Here is a 27,834-nt window from a genome sequence, read left to right on the forward strand (position 1 = left end):
GCTACACAACAGACATCACTAGGAAACCCAAGGCAAAAATGCCCCGCAGCTAAACAAGTTCAACAACTTCCGCCTAAGAGGCGCACAGGTACCAAGGGCAGGGGCTGGCAGGTGTTTTCGGTAAGCATTTCTTCCAATTAACGTTCCGCTATCTGGCATGTTTAGGCCAGGATCCCAGCGGGCTCCACGCGGAGCCGTGCCAGGCGCCAGGTCCTTCCCCCGCAGCGTCGGGGTGCGGGGCCCCTATCACACGCCAGCAGCTTTATCTCGACCGGCCTCAGTTTCCCGGGGGGTCTCGCCCAGACAGACCCGCCCCCGACCCCGCCACGCTCCCCTCGCGCCCGTACGGCAGCCCGGGCCGGCTCGCCCGCCGAGGCCGACTGGGAGCCCGGGCGGCTCCGACCCTCGCCACGGCAGCGCTCAGGCCGGCAGCCCCCTGGGCTCGCCCGGGGCGGCGGCACCACCCCGATGAGGTGGCAGCCGGTCCTGTCCCCGCAGCGGCCGGGGCACCGTGGGGGTGGGACCTTCGGCCGCCTCCAGCCCCTCCCCGGGCCAGTTGGGGTTGCGGGCGGGAGGACCCCCCCCCAGCCGGGCACCGGAGCAAACCTCCCGGCAAAGCCCGTGCCTCCGCTTACCTCCTGCCGCGGCGGGGCGCGGGCGGCGCCGAGGAGCAGCGGTGGGGGCCGAGCGGAGCGGAGCGGCGGTTGCCCCGGGAGCCCGTGAAGCAGGCACGCGCACGCGCACTGAAGCGGGGGAAGGGGGATTCCAGGTCCCCGAGCCCAGCCAGTTCCACTCAGCAGAGCCGCCGCCGCCGCCGCCTCGCCCCACGTGACCCCGCTCCCTGGCGTATCTGCTCTGCTGCTCTCCACTGGGGCGCGCGCGGGCGCGCCCGTCCGCCCCCCCGCCCGGAACGGAGCTTCGCCGCCTCTGCGACGTGCGGGCGGCAGGAACGCGGGCCAATTAGCGACAGCAGCCGGGGGGAGGGGCTGTAAACGTGAGTGTGCGCGTGTCCCAGGGCCGCCCTGCGGAACCGCTGCCCTCTGTCTCCATGGGCTGTGGGCGAGCCGCTGCCGCTGCAAAGTGATGTCTGTCTCCATGCATTACGGCTGTCAACGTGTGTGTCTCCCAGTGCATCGCTGCTTATCCCGGGGGGGGGGGGTGTTCGATACTCTGCAGAAGTATGTCCATCATGGCAATGCATTACTGCTGCAAAGGTGGGTGTCTGCCATTGCATTACCAGGACTGCTGCAGGTCCTCTCTCTGGACAAAAAAGGTGGCTCTGTCCATTGCCGTACTTCTGCAAACCAACGCTCAGGGGGAGTGGGCGGGGCGCGGACGGACAGAGAGACGGGTAACGACGCTCCCTCCTCTGTGCTTGTAGTAACAGTTATTGTAGGGGGTTGTATTTGATTTTAGCAGGAACGTAGCTCCCACATTAGTTCTCTCACAGGTGGTGGGGAGTTTGCGCAAGGGCAATGGGTAGGCTGCCAGCTGTGGCCTTTGTGTAATTATTTAAACTTTTAGTTATATCATTAGTGATGGGCCTTGCTGCCTTCCTGGTCATTCTGGAAAAATATGCTCTCCTTCAGCACCACCACTATTTCTGCCCGTAGTTTCTCATTCTTCTCCATCCCCCTTTTCCTCTTTCTTTCTCTTATCTCCCCTCCACCTCCTTTCTCCACCTGGTATTTCCCTGCCTGCAGCAGCCCCTAATTCCCCTTCCTATTTGTAAAAGTAGCCACTGGAATCAGAGGATACTGACCCCACTATCTTGTATCTTCTGCAACCTTGACTCAGTTGACAGTACTGGGTCCAGCAAATAAAGTTCATTTTCTTACCGACACTCCTGTGTGACACACTTTTTCTGTGTCATAGATTTCACTTCCACCCATTTCCTCATCCCTATCTGTTACAGGCAATAAAATGTTTTAATGCTTACATTTTTAGAGACATCTTTTGTTATGCTTTATTAACACCCAATGAGATGAAAAGTAGGGAATGGTAGAGTCCACACTTCTCAGAGCTGTTCATTCAGACTGTGTACACTTGTTTCATACTGTGAAAGTTATCTTTGCAGCCATGAGGGGCTTGAATTTTTTCAATGAAAACTTAGATTCTATAGAATCTGAACTTGTCAAGCAACCTCAAGTGAGCTGGATGTTTCACACTACGGGTTTAGAGTTCAGTAAAGCTGGTTAGTTATTTGTATTATGGTAGTGCCCACAGGCCCCAACTGAGACTGGAGCCCCATTTTGCTAGGCACTGTACATACACATAATAAGCCCCAAATAGCTTTCAGTTTAGACAAGACGGGGAAAGGGGAAACAGGCAGAGAGAGGTGAAATGACTTACCCAAGTTGACACGGTAGGTCAGTGACAGAAGTGGAAATACAGCCCAGGTCTCCTGAGTCCCAGTCCAATGTTCTATAAACTAGACCATGCTGCCTCTTTATGTTAATGTAGATTTTTTAAACCAACAAATGATCAGATTATTGTAAAGAATGGATTTCATTCCATTAAGGTGGAGGGCTATTTTGATATTACCTGTGTTTTCACATTTGTGTGACATCACAAAATTGGGTATTTTGCATAATATTCAACACAAGACAGCAGTCATTGCTAGAAAATTATAAGATAGCACAGTGATCTATGAGTAGGGAAAGCCTTGCTATGGTGGGGAGGCACATGCTCTCTGAATCTCAGCCTTAGGCTTCTTGTATATCTTTTGTACATGCAGGTGTCTCAGACAGCTAAGGGAATGTGGTTTGACCTCTGCATCTCTTTCAACATATGGCCTAGAAATATATGTCAACATATTTTAATTATTTGTGAATTGTGTGTTTCTCATTGTTATTAAAAAAACATTTGGACACAGAACTGAAATCTGTTCCCTTCATCATGCACACACACTGGTTTTTGATTGCAGAATTCTTTTAAGTATTTATTTAGAAAACATACACAGAATTGCATAGGCTATGCAAATATATATACATTTTAAAGTTATAGGTCAAATTTCAATTCTTCTTGATAATGTTGCTTTTTCACATCAGCAATTGAGTCAGTGTTTGAAAACTTTATGGGTCAGAGTCTGCCCCCCAGATACATACTTGCAATTCTCACTCAAGTCAGTAGGGTTAATGTTCATTCGTTCACTGCTGCATAAATATGCCCGTTTCAGCTGCTGCAGTTTTCTAAAGAACCACCCATTTGAATAGAATGTCAGGACAACTATGACACAGCTATATTTTAATAATATCTTTCCTGAACATATGGTATCTGGGAACTAAGATTTAAAGATGTTAAATACATTCATCCTAAATTAAGTCAGGTTTCCCCTCCATTACTCTTTGTTATGTTCCTTATTTGATGTCTTAATTCAACTTTGGATAAGGGCAAGATAAGCATGTTAGTGTTTGTCCCCATAAAAATATTTTTTTCCTCGATCCATGATATTATCTTTGCTGCACACAACAGAAGGAGCTTTTCCAGTTAAGAGGAATCTCCTTTCTGGCACCAGAAAGGTTTAACTGCCTCTTCCCCGCTCCAGAAAATAAACCCTTCTTCTTTATGTTCTCAAAATGAAATCTTAAGCTAGAGCCTTTTATAATATCGAACCAAATCCAGCAACTGGCTGACTGCTCAGATGGCAGAAAAATCTTTACCAGCAGGTGCTGTGTCACTTTAACTGATAATTCAGTCCTTCTATTTCAGCCTGTGACACAGATCACTCCCGCATTCTGAACAAACCACTACCAAAACTTCCGTCAGGCCTAAAGAAACAAAAGGTTTTTATTTGGCTGTTGCCCTCTTCAGGCAAGTCATCAGTAGCAAATCAAACAGACAATAGTCCCACATCAGATCTATCTTCTCTGAAGGTATGTCTACACTACGGAATAAGGTTGAATTTATAGAAGTCGGTTTTTTAGAAATCGGTTTTATATATTCGAGTGTGTGTGTCCCCACAGAAAATGCTCTAAGTGCATTAACTCGGCAGAGTGCTTCCACAGTACCGAGGCTAGAGTCGACTTCCGGAGCGTTGCACTGTGGGTAGCTATCCCACAGTTCCCGCAGTCTCCGCTGCCCATTGGAATTCTGGGTTGAGATCCCAATGTCTGATGGGGCTAAAACATTGTCGCAGGTGGTTCTGGGTACATATCGTCAGGCCCCCCTTCCCTCCCTCCCTCCGTGAAAGCAAGGGCTTTTTTCCTGAGTTTCGCGCCTTTTTTCCTGAGTTACCTGTGCAGACGCCATACCACGGCAAGCATGGAGCCTGCTCAGGTAACCATCACCGTATGTCTCCTGGGTGCTGGCAGACGCGGTATGGCATTGCTACACAGTAGCAGCAACCCATTGCCTCCTGGCAGCAGACGGTACAGTACGACTGGTAGCCGTCCTCATCATGTCCGTGGTGCTCCTGGCCACGTCGGCTGGGAGCGCCTGGGCAGACATGGGCGCAGGGACTAAATTTGGAGTGACTTGACCAGGTCATTCTCTTTAGTCCTGCAGTCAGTCCTATTGAACTGTCTTATGGTGAGCAGGCAGGCGATACGGATTGCTAGCAGTCCTATTGCATCATCTTCTGCCGGGCAGGCAAGAGATGAGGATGGCTAGCAGTCCTACTGCACCATCTTCTGCTGAGCAGCCATGAGATGTGGATGGCATGCAGTCCTTCTACACCGTCTGCTGCCAGCCAAAGATGTAAAAGATAGATGGAGTGGATCAAAACAAGAAATAGACCAGATTTGTTTTGTACTTATTTGCCTCCTCCCCCGTCTAGGGGACTCATTCCTCTCGGTCACACTGCAGTCACTCACAGAGAAGGTGCAGCGAGGTAAATCTAGCCATGTATCAATCAGTGGCCAGGCTAACCTCCTTGTTCCAATAAGAACAATAACTTAGGTGCACCATTTCTTATTGGAACCCTCCGTGAAGTCCTGCCTGAAATACTCCTTGATGTAAAGCCACCCCCTTTGTTGATTTTAGCTCCCTGAAGCCAACCCTGTAAGCTGTGTCGTCAGTCGCCCCTCCCTCCGTCAGAGCAACGGCAGACAATCGTTCCACGCCTTTTTTCTGTGCGGACGCCATACCAAGGCACGCATGGAGGCCGCTCAGCTCACTTTGCCAATTAGGAGCACATTAAACACCACACGCATTATCCAGCAGTATATGCAGCACCAGAACCTGGCAAAGCGATACCGGGCGAGGAGGCGACGTCAGCGCGGTCACGTGAGTGATCAGGACATGGACACAGATTTCTCTGAAAGCATGCATCATGGTGCTAATGGGGCAGGTTCATGCTGTGGAACGCCGATTCTGGGCTCGGGAAACAAGCACAGACTGGTGGGACCGCATAGTGTTGCAGGTCTGGGACGATTCCCAGTGGCTGCGAAACTTTCGCATGCGTAAGGGCACTTTCATGGAACTTTGTGACTTGCTTTCCCCTGCCCGGAGGCGCATGAATACCAAGATGAGAGCAGCCCTCACAGTTGAGAAGCGAGTGGCGATAGACCTGTGGAAGCTTGCAATGCCAGACAGCTACCGGTCAGTTGGGAATCAATTTGGAGTGGGCAAATCTACTGTTGGGGCTGCTGTGATGCAAGTAGCTCATGCAATCAAAGATCTGCTGATATCAAGGGTAGTGACTCTGGGAAATGTGCAGGTCATAGTGGATGGCTTTGCTGCAATGGGATTCCCTAACTGTGGTGGGGCCATAGACGGAACCCATATCCCTATCTTGGCACTGGAGCACCAAGCCGCCAAGTACATAAACCGCAAGGGGTACTTTTCGATAGTGCTGCAAGCTCTGGTGGATCACAAGGGATGTTTCACCAACATTAACGTGGGATGGCCGGGAAAGGTACATGACGCTCGCATCTTCAGGAACTCTGGTCTGTTTCAAAAGCTGCAGGAAGGGACTTTATTCCCAGACCAGAAAATAACTGTTGGGGATGTTGAAATGCTTATATGTATCCTTGGGGACCCAGCCTACCCCTTAATGTCATGGCTCATGAAGCCGTACACAGGCAGCCTGGACAGTAGTCAGGAGCTGTTCAACTACAGGCTGAGCAAGTGCAGAATGGTGGTAGAATGTGCATTTGGACGTTTAAAGGCGCGCTGGTGCAGTTTACTGACTCGCTTAGACCTCAGCGAAACCAATATTCCCACTGTTATTACTGCTTGCTGTGTGCTCCACAATATCTGTGAGAGTAAGGGGGAGACGTTTATGGCGGGGTGGGAGGTTGAGGCAAATCGCCTGGCTGCTGGTTCCATGCAGCCAGACACCAGGGCGGTTAGAAGAGCACAGGAGGGCGCGGTACGCATCAGAGAAGCTTTGAAAACCAGTTTCATGACTGGCCAGGCTACGGTGTGAAAGTTCTGTTTGTTTCTCCTTGATGAAACCCCCCACCCCTTGGTTCACTCTACTTCCCTGTAAGCTAACCATCCTCTCCTCCTCCCTTCAATCACCGCTTGCAGAGGCAATAAAGTCATTGTTGCTTCACATTCATGCATTCTTTATTCATTCATCACACAAATAGGGGGATGACTACCAAGGTAGCCCAGGAGGGGTGGTGGAGGAGGGAAGGAAAATGCCACACAGCACTTTAAAAGTTTACAACTTTAAAATTTATTGAATGCTAGCCTTCTTTTTTTTGGGCAATCCTCTGTGGCGGAGTGGCTGGTTGGCCGGTGGCCCCCCCACCGCGTTCTTGGGCGTCTGGGTGTGGAGGCTATGGAACTTGGGGAGGAGGGCGGTTGGTTACACAGGGGCTGTAGTGGCAGTCTGTGCTCCAGCTGCCTTTGCTGCAGCTCAACCATACACTGGAGCATACTGGTTTGGTCCTCCAGCAGCCTCAGCATTGAATCCTGCCTCCTCTCATCACGCTGCCGCCACATTTGAACTTCAGCCCTGTCTTCAGCCCGCCACTTACTCTCTTCAGCCCGCCACCTCTCCTCCTGGTCATTTTGTGCTTTCCTGCACTCTGACATTATTTGCCTCCACGCATTCGTCTGTGCTCTGTCAGTGTGGGAGGACAGCATGAGCTCAGAGAACATTTCATCTCGAGTGTGTTTTTTTTCTTTCTAAGCTTCACTAGCCTCTGGGAAGGAGAAGATCCTGTGATCATTGAAACACATGCAGCTGGTGGAGAAAAAAAAAAGGGACAGCAGTATTTTAAAAGACACATTTTATAAAACAGTGGCTACACTCTTTCAGGGTAAACCTTGCTGTTAACATTACATACATAGCACATGTGCTTTCGTTACAAGGTCGCATTTTGCCTCCCCCCACCGCGTGGCTACCCCCTCAACCTTCCCCCCTCCCTGTGGCTAACAGTGGGGAACATTTCTGTTTAGCCACAGGCAAACAGCCCAGCAGGAATGGGCTCCTCTGAGTGTCCCCTGAAGAAAAGCACCCTGTTTCAACCAGGTGACCATGAATGATATCTCACTCTCCTGAGGATAACACAGAGAGATAAAGAACTGATGTTGTTTGAACGCCAGGAAACATACACTGCAATGCTTTGTTGTACAATGATTCCCGAGTACGTGTTACTGGCCTGGAGTGGTAAAGTGTCCTACCATGAAGGAAGCAATAAGGCTGCCCTCCCCAGAAACCTTTTGCAAAGGCTTTGGGAGTACATCCAGGACAGCCGCGAATGCCAGGGCAAAGTAATCCTTTCACATGCTTGCTTTTAAACCATGTATAGTATTTTAAAAGGTACACTCACCGGAGGTCCCTTCTCCGCCTGCTGGGTCCAGGAGGCAGCCTTGGGTGGGTTCGGGGGGTACTGGCTCCAGGTGCAGGGTGAGAAACAGTTCCTGGCTGTCGGGAAAACCGGTTTCTCCGCTTGCTTGCTGTGAGCTATCTACAACCTCATCATCATCATCATCATCTTCTTTGTCCCCAAAACCTGCTTCCGTATTGCCTCCATCTCCATTGAAGGAGTCAAACAACACGGCTGGGGTAGTGGTGGCTGAACCCCCTAAAATGGCATGCAGCTCATCATAGAAGCGGCATGTTTGGGACTCTGACCCGGAGCGGCCATTCGCGTCTCTGGTTTTCTGGTAGGCTTGCCTCAGCTCCTTAAGTTTCACGCGGCACTGCTTCGGGTCCTGTTATGGCCTCTGTCCTTCATGCCCTGGGAGATTTTGACAAAGGTTTTGGCATTTCGAAAACTGGAACGGAGTTCTGATAGCACGGATTCCTCTCCCCATACAGCGATCACATCCCGTACCTCCCGTTCGGTCCATGCTGGAGCTCTTTTGCGATTCTGGGACTCCATCATGGTCACCTCTGCTGATGAGCTCTGCATGGTCACCTGCAGCTTGCCACGCTGGCTAACCAGGAAATGAGATTAAAAAGTTTGCGGTTCTTTTCCTGTCTACCTGGCCAGTGCATCTGAGTTGAGAGTGCTGTCCAGAGCGGTCACAATGGAGCACTCTGGGATAGCTCCTGGAGGCCAATACCGTCGATTTGTGTCCACAGTACCCCAAATTCGAGCCGGCAACGTCGATTTAAGCACTAATCCACTTGTCAGGGGTGGAGTAAGGAAATCGATTTTAAGAGCCCTTTAAGTCGAAATAAAGGGCTTCATTGTATGGACGGGTGCAGGTTTACATCGATTTAATGCTGCTAAATTCGACCTAAAGTCCTAGTGTAGACCAGGGCTGAGGGAGGCTCTGGCAGGCAGTCTTCTTTTCTGCTGTTTCCCGCCCCAGCTAGGCCTCTCCCACAGAGCGAGAGCTGAAGGTCTGCTCTTCTTCCCAGTCAGTCCCTCGCTGAGCTGTGATCCACACCTCTTCCTTATGTCCCTTCCCAACAAGCCTGAGCCCTACGGTAGGTGTAGCAGAGTGGGGCTGATTGAGTCCACAGCCACTCATTAACCTTTTCCTGGCACACTATCAAACAGCTCCAGAAAAGAGGTTCCTGATCATAGGGAAATCCATTTCAAAACACTAGGTGGGATCTGTGAAGGGACTTAGGCATTGCAAGACTGAGCATCATGTTGCCTAAATAATCACAGGAAACTGTGATCCACAAAGCTGACTTTGGTGCCTAGGCTCCCTATACAATGGATGGGAAGAGATAGGTCTCAGACAGCCATCTACAAAAGCCAGCACGCTAGGCAAGAAGCCACCTAAGATAGCAGTTGTGAGATGCTGACAACAGGGATGTGTGCTAATCCCATCCCTCTGTCAGCTATAAATGCCTAAATCCAGGCTGCAGGGAAGCATCTAGTTCTGTTTAGCAATCTACGAATGGGAACCTGCTATCTCTAGTCAGACAGCATAGGCTCCTAGAGATGTTTCATGAGGGAATAAGTTAGGAACCTGCCTCACACAACACAAAAAAGGGGTTGAGAGTACCTACTTTAACTGTTGGTCCAGTGGTTAGTGCACATACCTGGACTCTTGGAAACCCAGGTTCAATTCCCCCTACCTCTGCTAGAGGGTAAGAAAGGATTTGGATGGGGGAGGTTATAGCATATGCTGATAAGGGGCTCCCTCAGTCTGTCCTGTTGAAGTTGTTGCATTGTGAATAAATAATGAAAGAATGGCTGGAGCAGTTGGACTAGAGACCCAGGGTACTCTGTCTCTCAGGTGGGTACCCTAACACTGGGCCATAGAGTGATTCTCACTGACCTAGTGACTTATTTAAATATTTGTCCACAATGGAACAGAGAGAGAAGGGGGCAGTGTTCCAGATTGCCTGGTAAGAGGAGAGTCAACATTCTTCTTGAATTCATCACCCAGCATTTTCCCCAATAAAACATTTGAAGTAATGAGAAAACCATAAGTCTTAATAGGATCCTCACACTCAGGATTTTCAAACACTGGTATGCTTACAACAGGAAAAAGGCTGAAACTTTCCACTCCCTTGTCACTTTCCCCTTTCTCATCTTAACCTTGTGCTGGTTCTACCCCACTCTGCTTTTATTCATATCTATAATCTAGCTATGAATAGATTTTGTAAGATGATTTTGAATACAAAAACCTTTAAAGATGGAGATTTTAAAATGAATTTCACTCAAGTGGAGTAATTGTGTGAGTAGAGACATACTGGGGAATCAGTGGAGAAGATAGGAGATGGGGGAAAGGAAGAAGGAAAGAGGATAAAGAAGGGAGAAGAGGGACTAGAGGGAAAAGAATGGCATGTGAAAGGTGCAAGAGGAAGAATGAGTAAAGGGGACAAGACAGACATAATTAAACCAAAGGAAAAAGTCACCCTAAGGAAGTATTTCTGTTGATGTCTCTCTTCCACTCCTTTATGTATCTCTATTCCCAACAGCCTCCCACATTCCTTGTTCTCTTAATTCTTCTCAGCTGTGTAAGAACCTGAAAAGAACCAGTTTCTTCATGAACATTTTCCTCTTTATGTTTTCTTTTGCTCTTTGCTCCTTTCTACAGTCGTAAACATCACTTTGCCTCAGTTCTCCACCATAGGGAAATCTGTGTGGAGATTTTTTTCCAGCCATTCTAAATAAATAGAAATGTAGCTTAAATGGAGTATCATTTGTGTATTTAGTTTATAGCTGTTGTTCAGGGATTCAGGATGAAACTCTGATTTATGCTAATTAGTTTAAGTACTGTTCCTCAATTTGCAGCTGGCTGACACAAAAAATGGGCTCTTTTGTATTATGAAATTAGTTTTTACCAGTCAGAGTCCATAGCCAGAGCTTTCTCAATGACTGGTCAACAAATCTGGAACTCATTCCCACAAGACATCAGGAAAACCAAAAAGCACAGAGTCGTCACTGGAGTGAAATGCAAAACCCAGTTCTACAGTCTGGGCTTCCCACAATAACACCCCAAATATAAATACTTATTTGTATGCATATAAGCAAGGACCAGACCCTCCTGACTGGACCATAGAAAAGAGAAATTCTTCATGCCTCCTCTCTTCTGATCTTTAAAATGTACACTTTAAAGTTTTGGGAGGTGATCGTATACCACAGATGTCCAACATTCTCACTTTTTGTATCTGAACTATTCCGTGCCTATGTTGTTGAATCCAGTTGTTAGACCATCAGGAGATGAGTTTATGATAGGATTGTAAACTAGAATATGAAGAACAATGTGTGCAGGAAAGAGATATTTAGATGATAAAAGGCATCCAAAAGCATATAATGATCAGGATGTGTTTTCAAAATACAGTCACAAATAGGGTTGCCACCCATCCAGGTTTTACCCAATTTGGTTTTTGGCTTCTGTGTCTGGGTGCCATTTAGGGTTGCCAGGTGTCCAGTTTCGACTGAAAAGTCTGATAAAAAAGGGGATCTGGCTGTGTCCTGTCAGATGTACTGATACCAAAAGTCCGGTTACTATGAGGTGAGGGTAGGTGCCAGGTGCCAACTCTTACCTGCTCAGCCAGGGCTGACTCCTACCTGCAGGCTGCAGCAGCTCCTGTGACATCCCCAGAGCAGGTGGGGGGGGGGGGCAGAGGGTGGTGGAGACAATCCAGCGAGGGAAGGGGGAGAGGAGCAAGTGACAGGAGTGGGACCTCAGGGAAAGAGGTGAAAAAGGGGGTGAGTCCTTAGGGGAAAGGGTGGGGCAGGGGGTGGAGCCTCGGGGGTCTGGTTACCAGCAATTAGAAAGGTGGCAACCCTAGTCACAAATGTCTGTACCTGTCTGACTGCAGGATATAGAAATAATTCACATTCTGTCATCATATAATGGACTGAGGACAAAAGAACAAAATTCCCTGCTTTGTCATGGATAATGGAGCATATAATGAGCTCTCACATTAAAGATTCAAAACACAAGAAAAATATCTATTCAATACCATCGTAAATTGAGTACACTCAACAGTTCTTTTATTTGAGTTGTATTGTAAGTAGTTTAGGGTCATGCAATCAGTTTTACAGAAACAAGATAAAAAGAGAATTTATGTTTAAAAGCACTTTCTTGCCTATGTGAATGACACCAAGTTAGTAATTAAAATGATAATTTTAAAGATTTTATTTAATTATCACCATTTTTGCTGTATGTTTACCTTTTGCATTTCACTCACCTCTAATAATGACACTATACCGGTTAGTAAGTATACCCTAACAGAATACTGTTGTGTCTGTGTTCTAAGCTTTGTAGAGGAATTAAAAACAAAACAAAACAGAAATCCTGATGTATTTTCAGTGACAAAGCAAAAAAAAAAATCCTCGTTTTCTATTCACCGTGCGCTTTGATAAAAACAGCAACAAGCTATTTTGTTTTAAACTGAAACTTACAGGCCCAATCCTGCTTCAATTGAAGTTAATACAGAATTCTGTCATAGATATCCATAGCCTAAATTTGAGCCTTCCGCTACTTGAGAATGGCCATTAAATCAGGCCTTGAAAGAACATTCAAGTCAATGGAAAGGCCCCTACTGACTTGAATAAGAGCTGGATCAGGCACTGAATGGCAAAAACCTGCCTCATTGTTATATTTATCACCGTAGATATTCATGGTTCTTTGATGCAGGCAAAGACAGATGCCCTGCCCTGAACAGCTTTAAAGAACGATTGATAAGATTATGCAAGTTTCAAATAATCACAACAGTAAACAGTTAAGAAGCATACAAAACAAGCAGCAAATGACAATATTTGCACAGCAGTGACATTTTTAAAGGGCAGAGTTCCTCTAGTTGCTGCTCTCTCACTCAGTGATTTGATACAAAAGCCATTATTTCTCCTCTGGACTAGTTACCATGTTTCTGCTGCAGTCAAAAGCCAATACATGGCTAACAACATTTGTATCATTTGAGTTGCCATTTAAAAAAATCTCATAGTGTAGAATCACTCGCTTCAGTGTTTTTGTATCAAACCAGTGCTACACTAGCATATATGACTTGTCAGCCTGATTTGCCCGTGTGCTACTCCAGGTTTCTATTGATTTGAATGGAGTTACAATGATGTAAAACAGAAGTAATACAGTAGTGAACCAGGCCCTATGTGTCAAACAGTAACTGTAGCTGATGGGAACAGTCTTAGCAATAGTTCAGTCTGAGATGTATTCATTCTTAGGGGTTGTTTTGTTTTCTGAATTTCTTGCTTAATCCATATTTTGCTATGTGTTATTTAGCATCTGCTGGCAACTTGCTGTCTCTCAGAATGAATCATTCTGTATGGGTCATCCTAAATTGTTCAAGTTCTGGTTTGTCTGGTGACATCCACCTTGTTTACAGGAAAGTTGTTAGCATTGCCAGAGTGAAAACTTACTCAAATTGCCTCCAAACAAGGCCCAATTTAACTACCATTTAAATCACTGGGAGTCTTTCCATTGTTTTTAATGGGAGCTGCATGGGGCCATTGGATCCATGTTCAATAAGAAGCATCAAAGTATCAGCAAATGATTTAAAAATTCTAAACTTTTCTTTCTTGAATATATTTCTGTACAAGTTCATTAAAAATGGCCAGTGTTTATGTTTTTCAATGTTCCAAAATTTGTCATAGAGCTTATACCCTGGAAATATGTTATGAGCCTAATTCTTTTAATTGGATAATAATCCTCTGAACTATCAAAGAAAACCACTTCTCGCCTGGGTAAAGCAAGCAGAATTTGGCCTTGAGAGTCTTAAAATCAATTTAAAAACATTCCCTAGAAATGTACAAAATTCAAAGCTATGAGTTATCCAAATACCAGTAACCACCAAAAAAAAAAGTAAAAAAAAGTTTAAGTTTGTGTTGTAAATCAACAAAAGACATTTTGAACTCATTATTGTTCTTTTCACCTTGCTTCTAGGCATCCACTTTTCAACTTCTGCCATTTTTATGCAAAGGTATCTAAGTGGCCAGAGATATGGAACTCCTTAGCACAAACTTGAATCACTGACTTATGTATGAATATTGTAATGCTGTAAAGCATAATGATTAGTATGAATTGGTCTAACCCTTCTACATAGCTCTGTACAATATCAATGCTTTTTTTCAGCCCCTTTTTCAGAGTAGTAAATATGATGCTTCTTGACAGGATATATCATAAGGTCTTCTAATCACACCTGTGATTGTTCCAGTGCATAGAATCACCTTATCAAAGCCTGACTCACTGGCTAGCCAGATACATTTTAAAGAATATTTAGAAGCAACTGCAATGTATTTAATCAATGACATTAAGATGTGAATGTAACGAAAAAAACCAACAACCCATTGTGTGTTGTGAAGCCGTTACAAGGGTAATAAGCAGAATTAGGAAGTCTTTCTGTAAATATATTATGGAGATGCTAAATCCTATGAAAGTTCAACACAAGATCAATATCTTTTTCGTAATAAAATCATTACACACATACAGTAACATCATAGTTTTATTCAGGTGTTTGTTTCCACTGATTTCTTTCCCTGTCTAATCAAGCTTCCTGTGGGATGAAGAATTATTTCTGGTACTGTAGATTTCACATCACTCTCCTTTGCAGCTTGCCAGCTACCTTCTCGATCAACTCCCTCTTCCACAATCAGGGTTTCATTTGGATCAGGTGTCTCTTCTGTAGCAATAATCTCTTCTACATGTGGCTTAACAAAATCTGATTTAGGAGAAGTAATACAGATTCTCACCTATTTACTCTGCTTGACATAACACAAAGGCATGTAGCGTGTTGATTTATTTTAGCTTTGTTTATGACCTTTTTTCTCTTCCTTTCCCTCTTCCCACACCTATTTAAGGAGGTTCTGCACTAGAACTCATGTTGTAATTTTATATAGAGAGCCTACAGTGAGCTAGTGCCTTTACAGACATGTAAGTAAACAGGTCCATGCCTAAAGAGTTTGTATACTAAGGGACAGAACTGGCAAACATTTACTCACATAAGAACATTGGCCAAGATTTTCTAAAGTGACTAGTGATTTGGGGTGCTCAACTTCAGACACCAAAAGGGGCCTGATTTTCCGAAAGTCTGGAGCACCCAGCCCTCTGAAAACCAAGCATCTCAAGTTAGGCACGTTAAACACTTGTCACTTTTGAAAATCTTGCCCATTATATGTATATGTGGCTTAAGAACTCATATCTAGGAAGTAATGATCTGCATGGACTTCTAAGAGCATAATGTCAGACTTATTTTTCTTCTTGGAGCTGCACCCATTTTAATGAAGGAGTTCTTACCTTCTTTCTCCCCTTCATTGTGACAATTACTTGTGACAGTTGCTTTTTTCCTTTTAGCTATAGTTATTGTATTTAGATTAGGTCCCTGCACATCAGCATCATGCATAACCATGCCAATCTGTGCCATCACAGGAGTCACAATCACCTGTACCAAAGAAAGAACAAAGAATGCACAAGCAAGAAATGCAGATGCATCAGAAATTCTCTTTTAAACAACAGCGATAGAACCCCTATAATCAATATATTTAGAAATAGGTATCAGTCTAAATTCTTCATCCAGCTATACATATACATAATGCCTGTTGAAATGAAGAGGCACAGAATTTGGCCCATTATTTAGTAGATGATCCATGTATCTAATTAATGCTCTCCATTACACCATTCATAATGGGAATATTCCCCTGTAGCTGTGTCAAATATATGGAGGAATGATGGGGACAGATTTTTGGAGAGAAAACAAAATTCTGCAAGAAAAATGAAACTGTATTAAAACTATACTTGCAAGAAAGATTAGTTAATCTACTACTCCAATAAGAAATGGCCAAACTATGCTCTGAGCTACACCTCTGAAATCCTATTGATTTCACTGATGATGCAAAAGTGTAACTTGGAGCAGGTTTAATCAATTGTGCTTTATAATTACAGTGTAAGTTCTGGGCCCAAAATGGAATGATCTAATTATCAGCTTTCAATTTGCTTCATATCACATTAAGTGAAAGTATCAAATTCATTGGCAACATTTATATTTAAATTTCAGAAGGTTAATTATGGCATATTAAACAATGAGGCTACTTTCCCTGCTTTCATTTTGAAAATAAAAAGTAAGGAACACTTTTACTTTGTTTAAGATATAGAAATTCTGTGTAAACAAAGTTCCAGTTGATTTTTTTAATTCCTTAAGCCTTCATCCAAAGCATTTATGCATCTGCTTAAACTTTAAGCTTGTTAGTTGTTCCATTGAAACCACAGGACTACCTGTGCTTAAAGATAAGCACATACTTAAATGCTTTGGTGGATCAGACTTACGAGACAAATCCTGCTTGCCTTACTTATGTAAGTGTTGCAGTTGAAGTCAGTTACTGCATAAACAGAGACAGGTTTTGCTTTGGATGTATAAATTCAAAATCTTCAACCTTTCTTAGAAATTAGTCAAGATCTTACTATTCCAGTGCAAAAATGACCTACATCAATGTTGATAAATGCGTTAAAATTTGTCCTGTTACCTGAGCCATACAGAATTTAGTAATTTCAGTTCACAAAGGTCCGCACAATCCTTTCTCTTCAGTTTTGATCTAAAGGGGATTTGTGCCCCTTGAGTGTCACTTTTCAGTTGATTTCTTAGCAATCTATTAGAAACTGCAAGTTCTGCAGGATTTAAAACAGAAGTCAGCCTAGGTTAATTCAAAATGTTTGTCAAGGTCATGAATCTTTTGGAGATAAGTTGAGCTCAGCTTCAGATTTATAACAAAAAAACCCAAACTGGGCAAACGTTGCATAGTTTTGTGTTTCTTGCTGAATGTTTTATAGTGTTCTTACTTTTAGAAAAAGAAATTTCTCAAATTTTAAAGCTATCAAAGTACACTGTTACTTTTTCATACATAAGACTTCTGGGGTCAATCCTGCATCCACTGCACTCCTCACATGAATAAGGGCTACACACTAAACTCCAAAGGATTTAATTACCATCAGCACTTACCTTTTTGATTCTCACAGAGCTGCCATTACTACAGCAAGGGAAACTGCAGAATTTGTGGATTCACAATAGTTGAGATGTTATAGGAGATAAAAGTGTGTGAAAAGGTGAGCACAGATCATGCTTAAATAAAATGCTGAAAATATGTTAGTTCTATAGATTTTGATGTGACAAATCATGCTGCTGTGAGATCTATTCTGAAAAAAAAATAACATGGTGTATTCCACATGATATTAAGATAAGTTTTCTCTCAAAATTAGAGACTGAGTTAATAATGACCTAAGATGCTGGAAATACGTATGAATTCCATTGCTCCAGCTCATTTAATAATGAGCAAAGGCACTTTTGTAAATCACTGACAAATATACAGTATTACCACTGCCACCACAGAAGGCAGTTGTTGCAGAGGATCAAAGATTTGGATTAGTGGTTATATAAAGCTTTCAGCTGAAAAATAGTTTGTTTAGGATTTGATGAATACCTACTTTGTAACCTTCATAAGAACAATGGGAAAAACTGCAGAGACTATGAATTAAAAAAAGTATCGTTAATCTGTTATTGCTCACGTCTGTGAAGATTGAGACAGTGTAACTAACTGAATTTTAAGAAGTGAACTGACTTTATTGGAGCTACATATTCTACTCTTTCTCTACTTTATTATGAGGAAAAGCTGTAGGTAACAATAAAGTTCAGTGAATACATTACCAATTCATTGCTGGTTTTCACCCACAATGGCCAGTAAAAGACAGGATACAAAGTTCTTGGGAGCAGAAAGTCTGCTGGAGGAAGATTGTTGCAGGACAAGGCTGCCACAACGTCCCTTCTACCAGAGGCCCATAGGAACCATCAGAGCCTCTCACACGGGTGGCATGGGGGTTTAAGTGTGTGGTTCAGTGGAGCTGGGTGATGTGCTGATCCGGCACGTCCACACTGCAGTGTCCACTGGCACTGGCTCCAACAGAAACTTATGCTGATCTTTCCTTGGGCAAACCGCAGGAAGGGCAGTGAGGGAAAGATTACCTGCCCTTCTCCATGGGTGAATCTCCTCGTAGAATGGAGTAGGCCTTGTTGTCACAGTGTAATGTAAGCTATGCCTCTCTGTCCCTGTTAGGCTATATCTGGCCCAGTGACCGCTTTTCAGAAGTCATTAAGTTCCCTGCATCAATAACAGGGCTTGGCACTTATATAACATTTCATCTTCAAACAAAAATAATTATTAGTTGGTTAAGTAAATAGTACTGTCCTAATTTTATGTAGGGGAAAACAAAAACAGAGAATTTAAGAGACTTGGTTAAGTCCACTTCATTAGAGTCACAATAGGGTTAAATTTGGCCAGCAAATCAATGGTAGAACTGAGATTAAGAATTTAGGAGTTCCTGGGTCCTATCAACATGCTTAGTTCACCAGAAAATGCTGCTTCTACTCTACATGATGTAATTGAGAAAAAATGTCAGTCACCAGAGCTTATATCCCTTGGAAATAAATGTATAAAAAGACAATATTGAATGTACTATTTATCAGCTTATGTTACTTCAAATACTCATTGCTAGTTTTCTGTGGTGTTAATGTCCAATAACAGATGTTAATATGCTGAACTTTAAGAAAGAGATTTTCTATGGCCTCAATTAAGCAAAATACTTAAGCACATGCTTAACTTTAGGTATATGAGTAGAACTGTCAAAGTCAATGGAACTACTCGTGAATGTGCTTAAGTGCCTTGTTGAACTAGGGTCTGAAGTTGGTGAAGATCAGAATTGAAATATGTGGAGGTTTCAGTGATTTCACTCTGTGTTTTATAGTAAAGACCAAAGTGAAGACTACCACAGTCAAAAGGGCCACTACAGGAAGTTGCAATGGTGAAGAAGTTAACTGGAAGGTGCTGTGAACAACTACCAGACCAGTGACCAACAAAACAAGACAGTGAAACAAGGTAGAAGCAGAGATGAAAGAAATGTGTTCCATTTATTTGTGACCATTGAGGAGGACTCATACACTGTTGTTGACATGAGTGCACATTAATATTATAGCAACACATAAGAGATATTTGTTGATTTAGCATCCTGGGGCTCATTCTTATTTATACTACAGCCCCTTTACACTACTCAGACAGTATAAACAAGCCTTAAAGTGGTTGTAAATTACATTTAGTCCCATTTTAAGGACCTTTCTTTATACTGCCAAAACTGTGTAAATGGGCCTTAGTGTAAATAAGAATCAAGACCTCTGTTTCTAATAGCTATAGTACACTCCATATATACTACTTTACCACAGTCTGACCAAATCTAAATTGCTGCTCAGAAAAACATCTCCTTTAAGCCTTGATCATTCTTAATCCTTTCAGCCACCTCATTAATTACCTCCCTTGAAACTCTCCCTCACTCTGCTTGTTTGTATTGTATGGAGGAAGAGGGTCAAATTTTGGACCTGATGCTGCATTCAGTAGGAATTTGGCTGATTTAAGATGTGCAGGGTTAGGCTCTGAGTGGTTAGCTATAAGAGAATGGTCTTTAAATATATATTAGTAAAGGCACTATTTTGCTTGGTGTAAATACATGTAATAAAAACACAAGTGAAGTGAGTGGAAGGATCCAAGGCTATTTGCTATGCATAAAACAATTTACACACATGAATTATGCCAGTATATCATTCAATCTCTCCCCCATACTTCTGTTTCCTCGTCTCAAATTCACACTCTCTTTTTATCTCCTTTACTGGGCTCAGGCTGAGATACTTCATCTTCTCCCTCAGGTATGAACACACTTACAGTGAAATCACTGGTTTCTGTGCCATATTTGTTTTTCACCAAAATGCTATATCTCCCAGAGTCGATTGTGTTGACGCCAGTCATAGTAAAGCTGGCGCTTTTTCCAGATTCATATTTCAGGATGCAGTGGGCATCTGCAGTCAACGGTTTCTCATTCTTCAGCCACGTGACCTCTGGGACAGGATCTCCCCAGACATTACAAGTAAGATTAAGCGCCTACAAAAAATGTACAAATGGGATATAAATAACAGTTGTTAACTGATTTTTTTGCATCCATTTGGATGAATAATTCCCTGAAAGTCCCCTCTTAGCTTCCTGCTATTAGACAATGGATTCCCCTTAAGCATCCAAGATCAATAATTTCTGATGTAGTCTGATCCATCATGAAGGAAGAGAATGAACACAACTAATTAAAAAGCTCCATTAAAGCCTTCAGTATTTTATGGACCCTCTTCCCTCATGACCATTACCACAACCCCCTCTGCATTGTTTAATACAAAAATTAGACATTAGCAGCATCTGAATGTTAGGCCTTAAATGAGAATTTGAAGAACTATCTTCAAATTGGATGGATTTGTTCAGGTTAATTCTATAAGAGTACCACAAAAATAAAGGCAAATCTCCCTAAATATGATAAATGCTTAACCATTAAATGACCATGAATTAATCTCAAGTTTAAGAATGCCCTAAATTACATCCTGACAATTTCACAAACAGATCGAGTTGTTTTACAGACTCCCACAAAACAGCATAACATCTAACGGCTACTATTTTTATCTGAAATCAGTACAGTTTTCAGGGCCAATTTCTGCCCTTGGATGCTCACACATATATTTCCCTTTGAAGTTAATCGGAGCTAAATCTGCGTGCGTGCTGAATTTGGTCCTAACATTAAGGCAGTTACTTCATTAGCAGAGGGCCAGTTGTTAGAAAGATCACCCTGACAGTTTAATAGCTGCTGCAGATTTGCAAATCTATCTCATACACCAGTAGTCAGAGCTCCTTTAATTTTTCTCTCTCAATGCCAACCCAGAAATACCCACAGGGAAGATATTTAGACATGTAAATGTGTAGTATGCCATTCACTTCAATACAAAGGATGAAACTGGTCCTTATTTATTAAAAAAAGTACAAAGTTAAAATAAAATTAAGATACAATTACTAAAAGAATGAAGGCTCTCACAGCTGGGGCATATCCCACCCCTTCCCTTTAGGGACATATAGGATCTCCAGGAGTTGAACCTTATTTGTCTCAGAATGTTGCCTTAAGTGAGAGCAGTTGCCTAGAAAGGAGGCCTAATGTGTCCTAAAAATGTCATCCTGCTTAAGTTAGCTGTTACTTCTCCCAAGAGATTCAAAGCCCTGGTGGCTTTTTCAAGCCCTACTCCTAATTGTAAGTTTCATTCTTCCAATCACAATGCCATGTGACTTATGTGATCAACTGCAACTAATAAATACAGCAATAAATATTCACAACAGATTGTCGGGAATCAATTAATAGTAGGAAAAAAATTTGCAAAATGATCTCTCATTGGGTAAATTCAAATAACGAGTACATTTGCTCACCAACATTCTGCAAGCAGAAAGAAAAGCTAAATAAGTCAAACCAATTATTCTGTGTGAATTAATGACTTGTCTCTCTACATCCCTAGTCCCCCCAGTCAGACGCAGGTGAGTATAGAAACACTGCTGGGGTCTAGAATTCAGAACATGTCTAATTTTTTCTTCTTTGCTTAGGTTTTCCACTGTGTGCAAATATTGCCCCTTCTCTTGAGCCAAAGTATGGAATTCAGCTCACTAAAATGTTGTGAAAAGTAGTTAACTGGTGCTTGTGTTCAAGATAGTCCCTTCAAAGGCTAACATCTCAAGCTCCAGTGTTAGCTTTAATTCTGCATACCCTGGATGTGTATGTTGAGCTGGGAGTCAGGCCGTGGGTAATGTCCGTTTTCTGGGGTTAAACATTTCCTCCTCTCCTTTTCCCCATTTTTAAAAATAATTCGTTTGTAAACAATTACAGTACAAATTCTTTCAAAAGACAATATGCAGGAATCAAATAATAGATCACATATAAGAAAATATAAAAATAAAGTCCATCAAATCTTGTTTGAAAAGTCCATAGAAATGAACACTTCAGAGACAGTCAAGTGTAGAGAAGTATGGTTTAAGTGGGACTTAAATGGCGTGCAGGCCTTATGCTGGCACTCTGCACTGAGGGGGATTTCATCTCTATGATGCTGAGCCTTCCAGGCAGAGCTTCAGCCCTAACATTCTGAACAGAAAAATCCATCAGTTTAATATCAGTCTCACTGTTTCTTTTCCTACATCTGTAATATACTGCTTGCAATGTAAGATATGATTTAAAACAGTCTGTTTCAAATTTAGTTTGAAGGGTTTTATTCCAGAGAAAATCATCTCCTGTGAGATGATAGGGGTGGAATGTAGTGAAAAACCGGAATCAGCGTTCTGTTCCTCTAATTCAGTGGCTCTCAACTTTTTCAGACTACTGTACCCCTTTCAGGAGTCTGATTTGTCTTGAGTACCCCCAAGTTTCACTGCACTTAAAATCTACTCGTTTACTAAATCAGGCATAAAAATACAGAAGTGTCACAGGACCCTCTTACTGAAGAATTGCTTACTTTCGCATTTTTACCATATAATTATAAAACACATCAATTGGAATATAAATGTACTTACATTTCAGTGTTTAGTATATACAGCAGCATAAACAAGTCATTGTCTGCACAAAATTTTGGTTTGTACGGACTTTGCTTGTGCTTTTTATGTAGCCTGTTGTAAAACTAGGCAAATATCTAGATGAGTTCATGTACCCCCTGGAAGACCTTTGCGTACCCCTGGGGGAACACATACCTCTGATTGAGAGCCAAATCTCTAAATTACCTGCTTCTAATGCAGATTCATCTAACGGTGACTGTGGAAGGGACTGAAAATATTCCTGCCCCATGTTGTTAGCCTGATTTAGTCATGGAAAGATCAATGGTAAAAAATATCCAATAGACCTCCCTCTTTCCCTTCCTGCCTCAGGAATAATGGCGAAAGGTGAAAAAAGACATCCACCCATAAAATCAAGAAAAGGGGGAGACAGAAAAAAATAATATCTCCTCAAACCTAAAGTACTTCTTCATGGTGGACCTCACTTCAGGGGATTCCCCGAAACAATAAACAAAATCCCCAAGAGATTAAAAAGGGAACAAGAGGAAGAAAAATATCCCTCCTCCTCCAAAAAATATGTAACTTGGTGAGAACAGAGAAAAGGTGAAAAGAGAAAAGACCCTATCTGGTCTCCAGCAGCAGCCATGGTCGGAGAGTAAGTGGGGCTCTTAAACCTGTTCTCTTGGAGTCCTCTGGCATTAAATAATCATGTTTTTGATTGCAGAGATGTTTAAAAAGCTGAAGGAACGGGGGAAAAAAAACATATTATTCCTGGCTATTCAAGGACTCTGAATATGAACAGCTCAGCCACACCTGGACACTGCAGCCAGTGAAGAGTCTATAGTTTCATTCTCTATTCAGTGCTTCTATATCAGGGGTTCTCAAATGGGGGGGTCGTGTCCTCTCAGGTGATCACAAGGTGGTTACACAGGGGTCATGAGCTGTCAGCTCCCTGGGCCTGACAGACCCAAGCCCCCATTAAATTAAATCTCCCCATTTTAATTTATATCGGGAGGTCACACTCAGAGGCTTGCTGTGTGAAAGGGGTCACCAATACAAAAAGTTTGAAAACCATGTTCTATTTTGTGTCCGCATTCTTTGAAAGCTAAGGGATCAGTACTGAATTGTCCCTATTGTCATTGCAAGGTCCTAATGAGTTACTGTCAGTGACGCAGAGAGTTATACTGGATGCATCACTCAAACCCTAACAGTCTAGACTTGTGCCAATTTTTCCCTAACTGAGAGAAACAGCAGTGCCAATAACCCTTTCCTCCTTCAAATTGTTTCTTAAAATAACTTCCCCTTTTGCTTAGCCTTACATCACTGATCTGATTACTGGTGCTGTGTGTTCCCACTCTGATGCACCCACTTCTTTATTGTTTGTGTTCTGCCTATTTAAGTGGAAAGATAATTCTTATATTTCAGTATGAAGATGGTAAAATCCCTGGTCATTTTAAAATCTTCTGGGCGGGAGTTGCATTACAGTGGGCCTGCTGCCAAGGCCTGATCCTTTGTATCTAGCATTGCATCTATCTGTTTTAGACATTTTTGCCCTTAGGACAGGGACCTTATCAACATACGTGTTGCTAAAACACTATGCACACCTATGGCATTATAGAAATCCCAGATTATAATACGTGTCAAATCTTGAGGTCTTTCTTCTAGTACGAGCTGCAAAACACTCTGGCCTGCTCCTGTTGGGGAGGGCAGCTTCCCCCTCCAAAGATCATTCCCTTTCTGCAGGGGAACTCTCCATCACTCATGCTTGGCGCAATGAGGGGGAAGAAGGAAAGGACTAGAAACGCCCTCTGGATAGTTGGCAGGAGATTTGCACACCCTCAAGGAGACCAGGTGACCTATATTCCGCATTAGCAGAGCTCCTAACAGAAATCAGATTACAAAACAGGATGAACACTTTTGTTTTTAAAAAGTCACTCCTGACTCAGTTAACATACCCATGTAAATCACTGGAAGTTTTGCGCGAGTAAAAACAGAATGAGAATTTCAGAATTTGGCCCCCTGCCATATATATATAATATAACTTACAGTAATACCCACTGTCAATTCAAATCTTCACCTGGTGTGCTGTGATTTGATACTTGGGCTTTTCAGATTACATTACAAAACTGAAAAACCATTTATGAATATCAGTGCAAACATCTTTGGCCATCTGGAACATTATCAAATGCTGTTAAAACAAACATCAATTCATATATTCCACTACACACAATTCAATACAAAAATTGCATGTAAATAACATTATGGATATGTTTTTAAATTAAAGGGCCAAATCTGCATACACCTGAAAATTCAAAGTCAAGGATGAAAAATCTGCTCCCCTCAGTTTGTATGATTGCACTAGATGTAGCAGCTCTTATGTATACTGTGATAAAAGAAAATCTAACGGCTCCTTGTAACTGCTACACCCTGCATTACCTCACTTTACATTTTAAAATGTCATTGAGGATTGCATGAGAGTTTCATGAATTACAAACCAGGTGTAAACAGATGCTCCCATCTCTCCAGAATACACACAAACACTGGGGACAAATGAGTCACTCCCACCTTTACAAGTACTATTTATTCAGTAGACAATTCTATCAATATGGAAGTAAGCAGTTATTGTAACTTCACTGTATATGGTAGATTAGAATGCCTTCAATGTATATAATTTTATTTTGGTGGGTTTTATTTTATTTTTCATTTTAAAAGTTCCTGGCTCATGTTATAGGATGTTGACTAACAAAATTATATTTTTAAACAAGTCTTTATTGCAGTTATATAATTACAATCATGCATCAAGTGTTAGTAAAAAGCTATTTTTTATACTATCTTCATTTCAAAATGGTCAGAACAATGTGTATTTGTAGAATTGTGTTTAATAGAAGAATAGATCTCTGTCTGATCTTGAATACCAAGATTCAACCCAGAGTGAATTTTTATTACCCATTCATACAATATTGAGACCATTGTTTCATTATGTATGTGCTGGGACAGGCTGAATTATATGGGCAAGATCATGAGCCTATAGGACTAGATTACAGCTAGCTCTGTATGAGGAGGCTAGGGTGAGAGAATGACATGAGCCTCCCTATTCTGCCCTTTTGCAGAGGTCAGAATCAACCCCAGTCTGTGTATTTGTGGCTCACAAGCACCAGGGAACTCTAGCAGCAATAGTATTTGTAGATACTCTACAGAGATGGGCTGAGAGCAAAACTATGGTATCAACTACAAGCACTGATCTAACATGGGGAAGAATATATTGCACTACAGCAGTGTCAAACAAACAGGCCCTGGGCTGGATCCAGACCACATGATGTATTGTTGTGACCTCATGACACACTCAGATTGTACAGAAACTAAGCTTTTCTTTAAAAAAAAAAAAAAAAAAAAAAAGAGATAGATAACCTTCCAAATGTGAACTAAACATAAACCAATGGCATGTCTGCCCGAGTCTAAAGAGAACCTGAAACAATGAGTTAGCAGGATGAACTCCTCTGCCCCCTATTAATGGTTTATGTGTCAGCTTTAAAGCCCAGCAATGACATTAAATGTCAGCATTGACTGATCATTGTAGTGGATTGAACAAGCTAAGGGGTAGGAGTAAAGCTCTTAAGAGTTGGCAGTTGCTGCAGAATAAGAAATACAGGAATAAATAAAAGTTTAGTTACTACATAAAATCTGTATTGTCCCCTTGATCTCTGGATGAACCTCCCATTGCCCTGCTCTAACACCAATTCCTTCCTTCACTGACAGAGCACAGAGGCTCCAGTTCATGACCAGCAAGCTTTCTGTGTTCCCTGTCTAGATCTCATGCAGGTGTACAGGATGCAGTAATGCAGCAGGACAGGTGTCTGAACTCAGCAAACAACAAACACAGCTACCTAGGCAAGAGAAGGTGAGAGTTTTCTGAGGAGGCAAAGTACCACACCCATTTGCTAGAGGGCTGTAGCCTTTGTTTTATGTCAAAACTTTTGAACAAGACTTGGGCAGAGACTTTCCTCTTGTTTCTGGACCCAATCCACCAATTTAGATGATTCTACACAAATCCTGTACTGTATTAATTGTAAAAGACTTTACAACTCTGTCTACACTTCTCATGAATAAAACAAGGTCTCTTAACATCCCTATTGAATCCATAGTTGTTGGGCCAAAGATACTCACCTTGAGTGTTCTGAGTTTTTAGTATCATCCAGCCTTCCTCTGTTCACAGCATCTCAAATATCCTTGTGATTTTGAGTAATGAATGCACTAGGAAGCCTTTACACCTTACTCTGAATAATTCCAACCAATCTCTCTTTCTATATCACTGCATTTTGCTTCTGAAAGCTCATACTTATCTGTATTGTTTCATTTCAACTCTGTTCTGGCAGAGAATTCTCAACTGATATAACCACCCAAGTTTTCCCACCACAAACGCATACCAGACTCATCTCTTAGCAAAAGCAACTATTTCAGCTGAAAATTGGCAAATTCACTCACTTTCCTCCTGCCTTCTTCCCCACCCTGTTGCAGTTGCAAGAATTCGCTGTGAGAATGTCTAAGAGAAGGTCTGAAATTGGTCTTTGGTCTCATCTAAGGACCCACAATAAATGACTGTAGCTCATCCATCAAACTCAACAGTAGATTTATCGTCATCATCATCAATATAAATCCAGAGTAATTCTATTGACTTAATTTGCTTTATCTCAAATTTACCCTAGTGTAACAGAGAAGAATTTCTCCTTTGTCTCTTAGGATGGTGAGGTAGGAGGTTGTGTAGGTTTCTACCACACTTTACTCCCCAACTCTCCAGATCTGATGGGTGCCATGCCTTAAGGGACTACCATCATCCATACAGATTGACTGGCTGTCTTGGGTGTAAGGAATTCAGCATTACTCAATATCCCATAGAAAAATGCAACTGTGAAATCTCTGTGCATAATGTAAATTTTTAAAGATATGGTTGCAGCTGAATTTCCTAAGAAGTACACTGTTCACATTTTAGTCCTGACTGGCATTGTCCTCTCACTTTTATCTTATGCTTAACAAATGAAACTGCCCCAAATACATAAACCTATCTGTCCAAGAAATTCAAATTGTATACAGACGATAGAGAATGAATAAATAAATAATACAGCAGATTTTTAAAATGGAACCTTTGAAATAATTCTTACGTTCTCCCTTTCTCTGCAAAATATAGAAGCTGCTCAGCTACAGTATAAAGCTATGGTTCATTTACTGTACCTTGCCTTCCTGGATGGTGACAACGTCAGGCAAACCTCCAAGTATCCGGGCACGATCTGAAAATACATGAGTGAAGTTTCCTTTAATGTCTGCAAAAATAACTCTGTCCCAGATTTCATTTCCCCTGTAGCGCTGTTCTTTTATCTTATTTTTGTACAAGTCTCTGTATATGCAAATGAAGAGAGTTATTCAGTATTCCTAGCACACCATTTGCACATGTAAAATCATGTCACTCTGCTGCACAAAGCAGATATCTTAATATCCTACTGTCAATCACCTCCTCAGTGAAATTAAGGTATGGGCCTTACCCTTACCTCCACTGAATTCAGTTTGAGTTTTGAGTGCACAAAGAATGTAGAATTGGGCCCGATGTTTCTAAGTTTCCAAGGTAAAAGTCTAGCAATTCAGAGTT

At 42.3% G+C, this 27,834-nt stretch overlaps 2 protein-coding genes and 1 long non-coding RNA gene across 5 annotated transcripts in view; 1 reads left to right on the forward strand and 2 right to left on the reverse strand.

The window, feature by feature from the left end:
• Positions 1-867, reverse strand: part of LPIN2 (lipin 2) — a 72,816-nt gene extending 71,949 nt beyond the window's left edge. Inside the window, exon 1 of the mRNA XM_084621446.1 lies at positions 636-867. The gene's annotated coding sequence lies outside the window, so the exon portion shown is untranslated. The remainder of the gene's footprint in view (positions 1-635) is intronic.
• Positions 1-27,504, forward strand: LOC311516997. Of its 3 annotated transcripts, none has more exons than XR_014710552.1 (5): positions 1-88; positions 18,562-18,692; positions 19,634-19,728; positions 26,005-26,094; positions 27,379-27,504. It is a non-coding gene; the product is annotated as an uncharacterized lncRNA (long non-coding RNA). The 3 variants fall into 3 exon arrangements; XR_014710553.1 differs by lacking the exon at positions 1-88 and adding an exon at positions 1,034-1,214; XR_014710554.1 differs by lacking the exons at positions 1-88; positions 19,634-19,728 and adding an exon at positions 1,034-1,214.
• Positions 14,268-27,834, reverse strand: part of MYOM1 (myomesin 1) — a 108,438-nt gene continuing 94,871 nt past the window's right edge. Inside the window, exons 37-40 of the mRNA XM_084621441.1 lie at positions 27,423-27,478; positions 19,527-19,742; positions 15,070-15,214; positions 14,268-14,494 (exon numbers count right to left, since the gene is read on the reverse strand). Of these exons, the coding sequence (XP_084477567.1) occupies positions 14,283-14,494; positions 15,070-15,214; positions 19,527-19,742; positions 27,423-27,478 (629 nt within the window). The 3' untranslated portion in view covers positions 14,268-14,282. The remainder of the gene's footprint in view (positions 14,495-15,069; positions 15,215-19,526; positions 19,743-27,422; positions 27,479-27,834) is intronic.

The sequence above is a fragment of the Lepidochelys olivacea genome (assembly GCF_965140295.1).
Source record: "Lepidochelys olivacea isolate rLepOli2 genome assembly, chromosome: 2".
NCBI classification, from domain to species: Eukaryota; Metazoa; Chordata; order Testudines; family Cheloniidae; genus Lepidochelys; species Lepidochelys olivacea.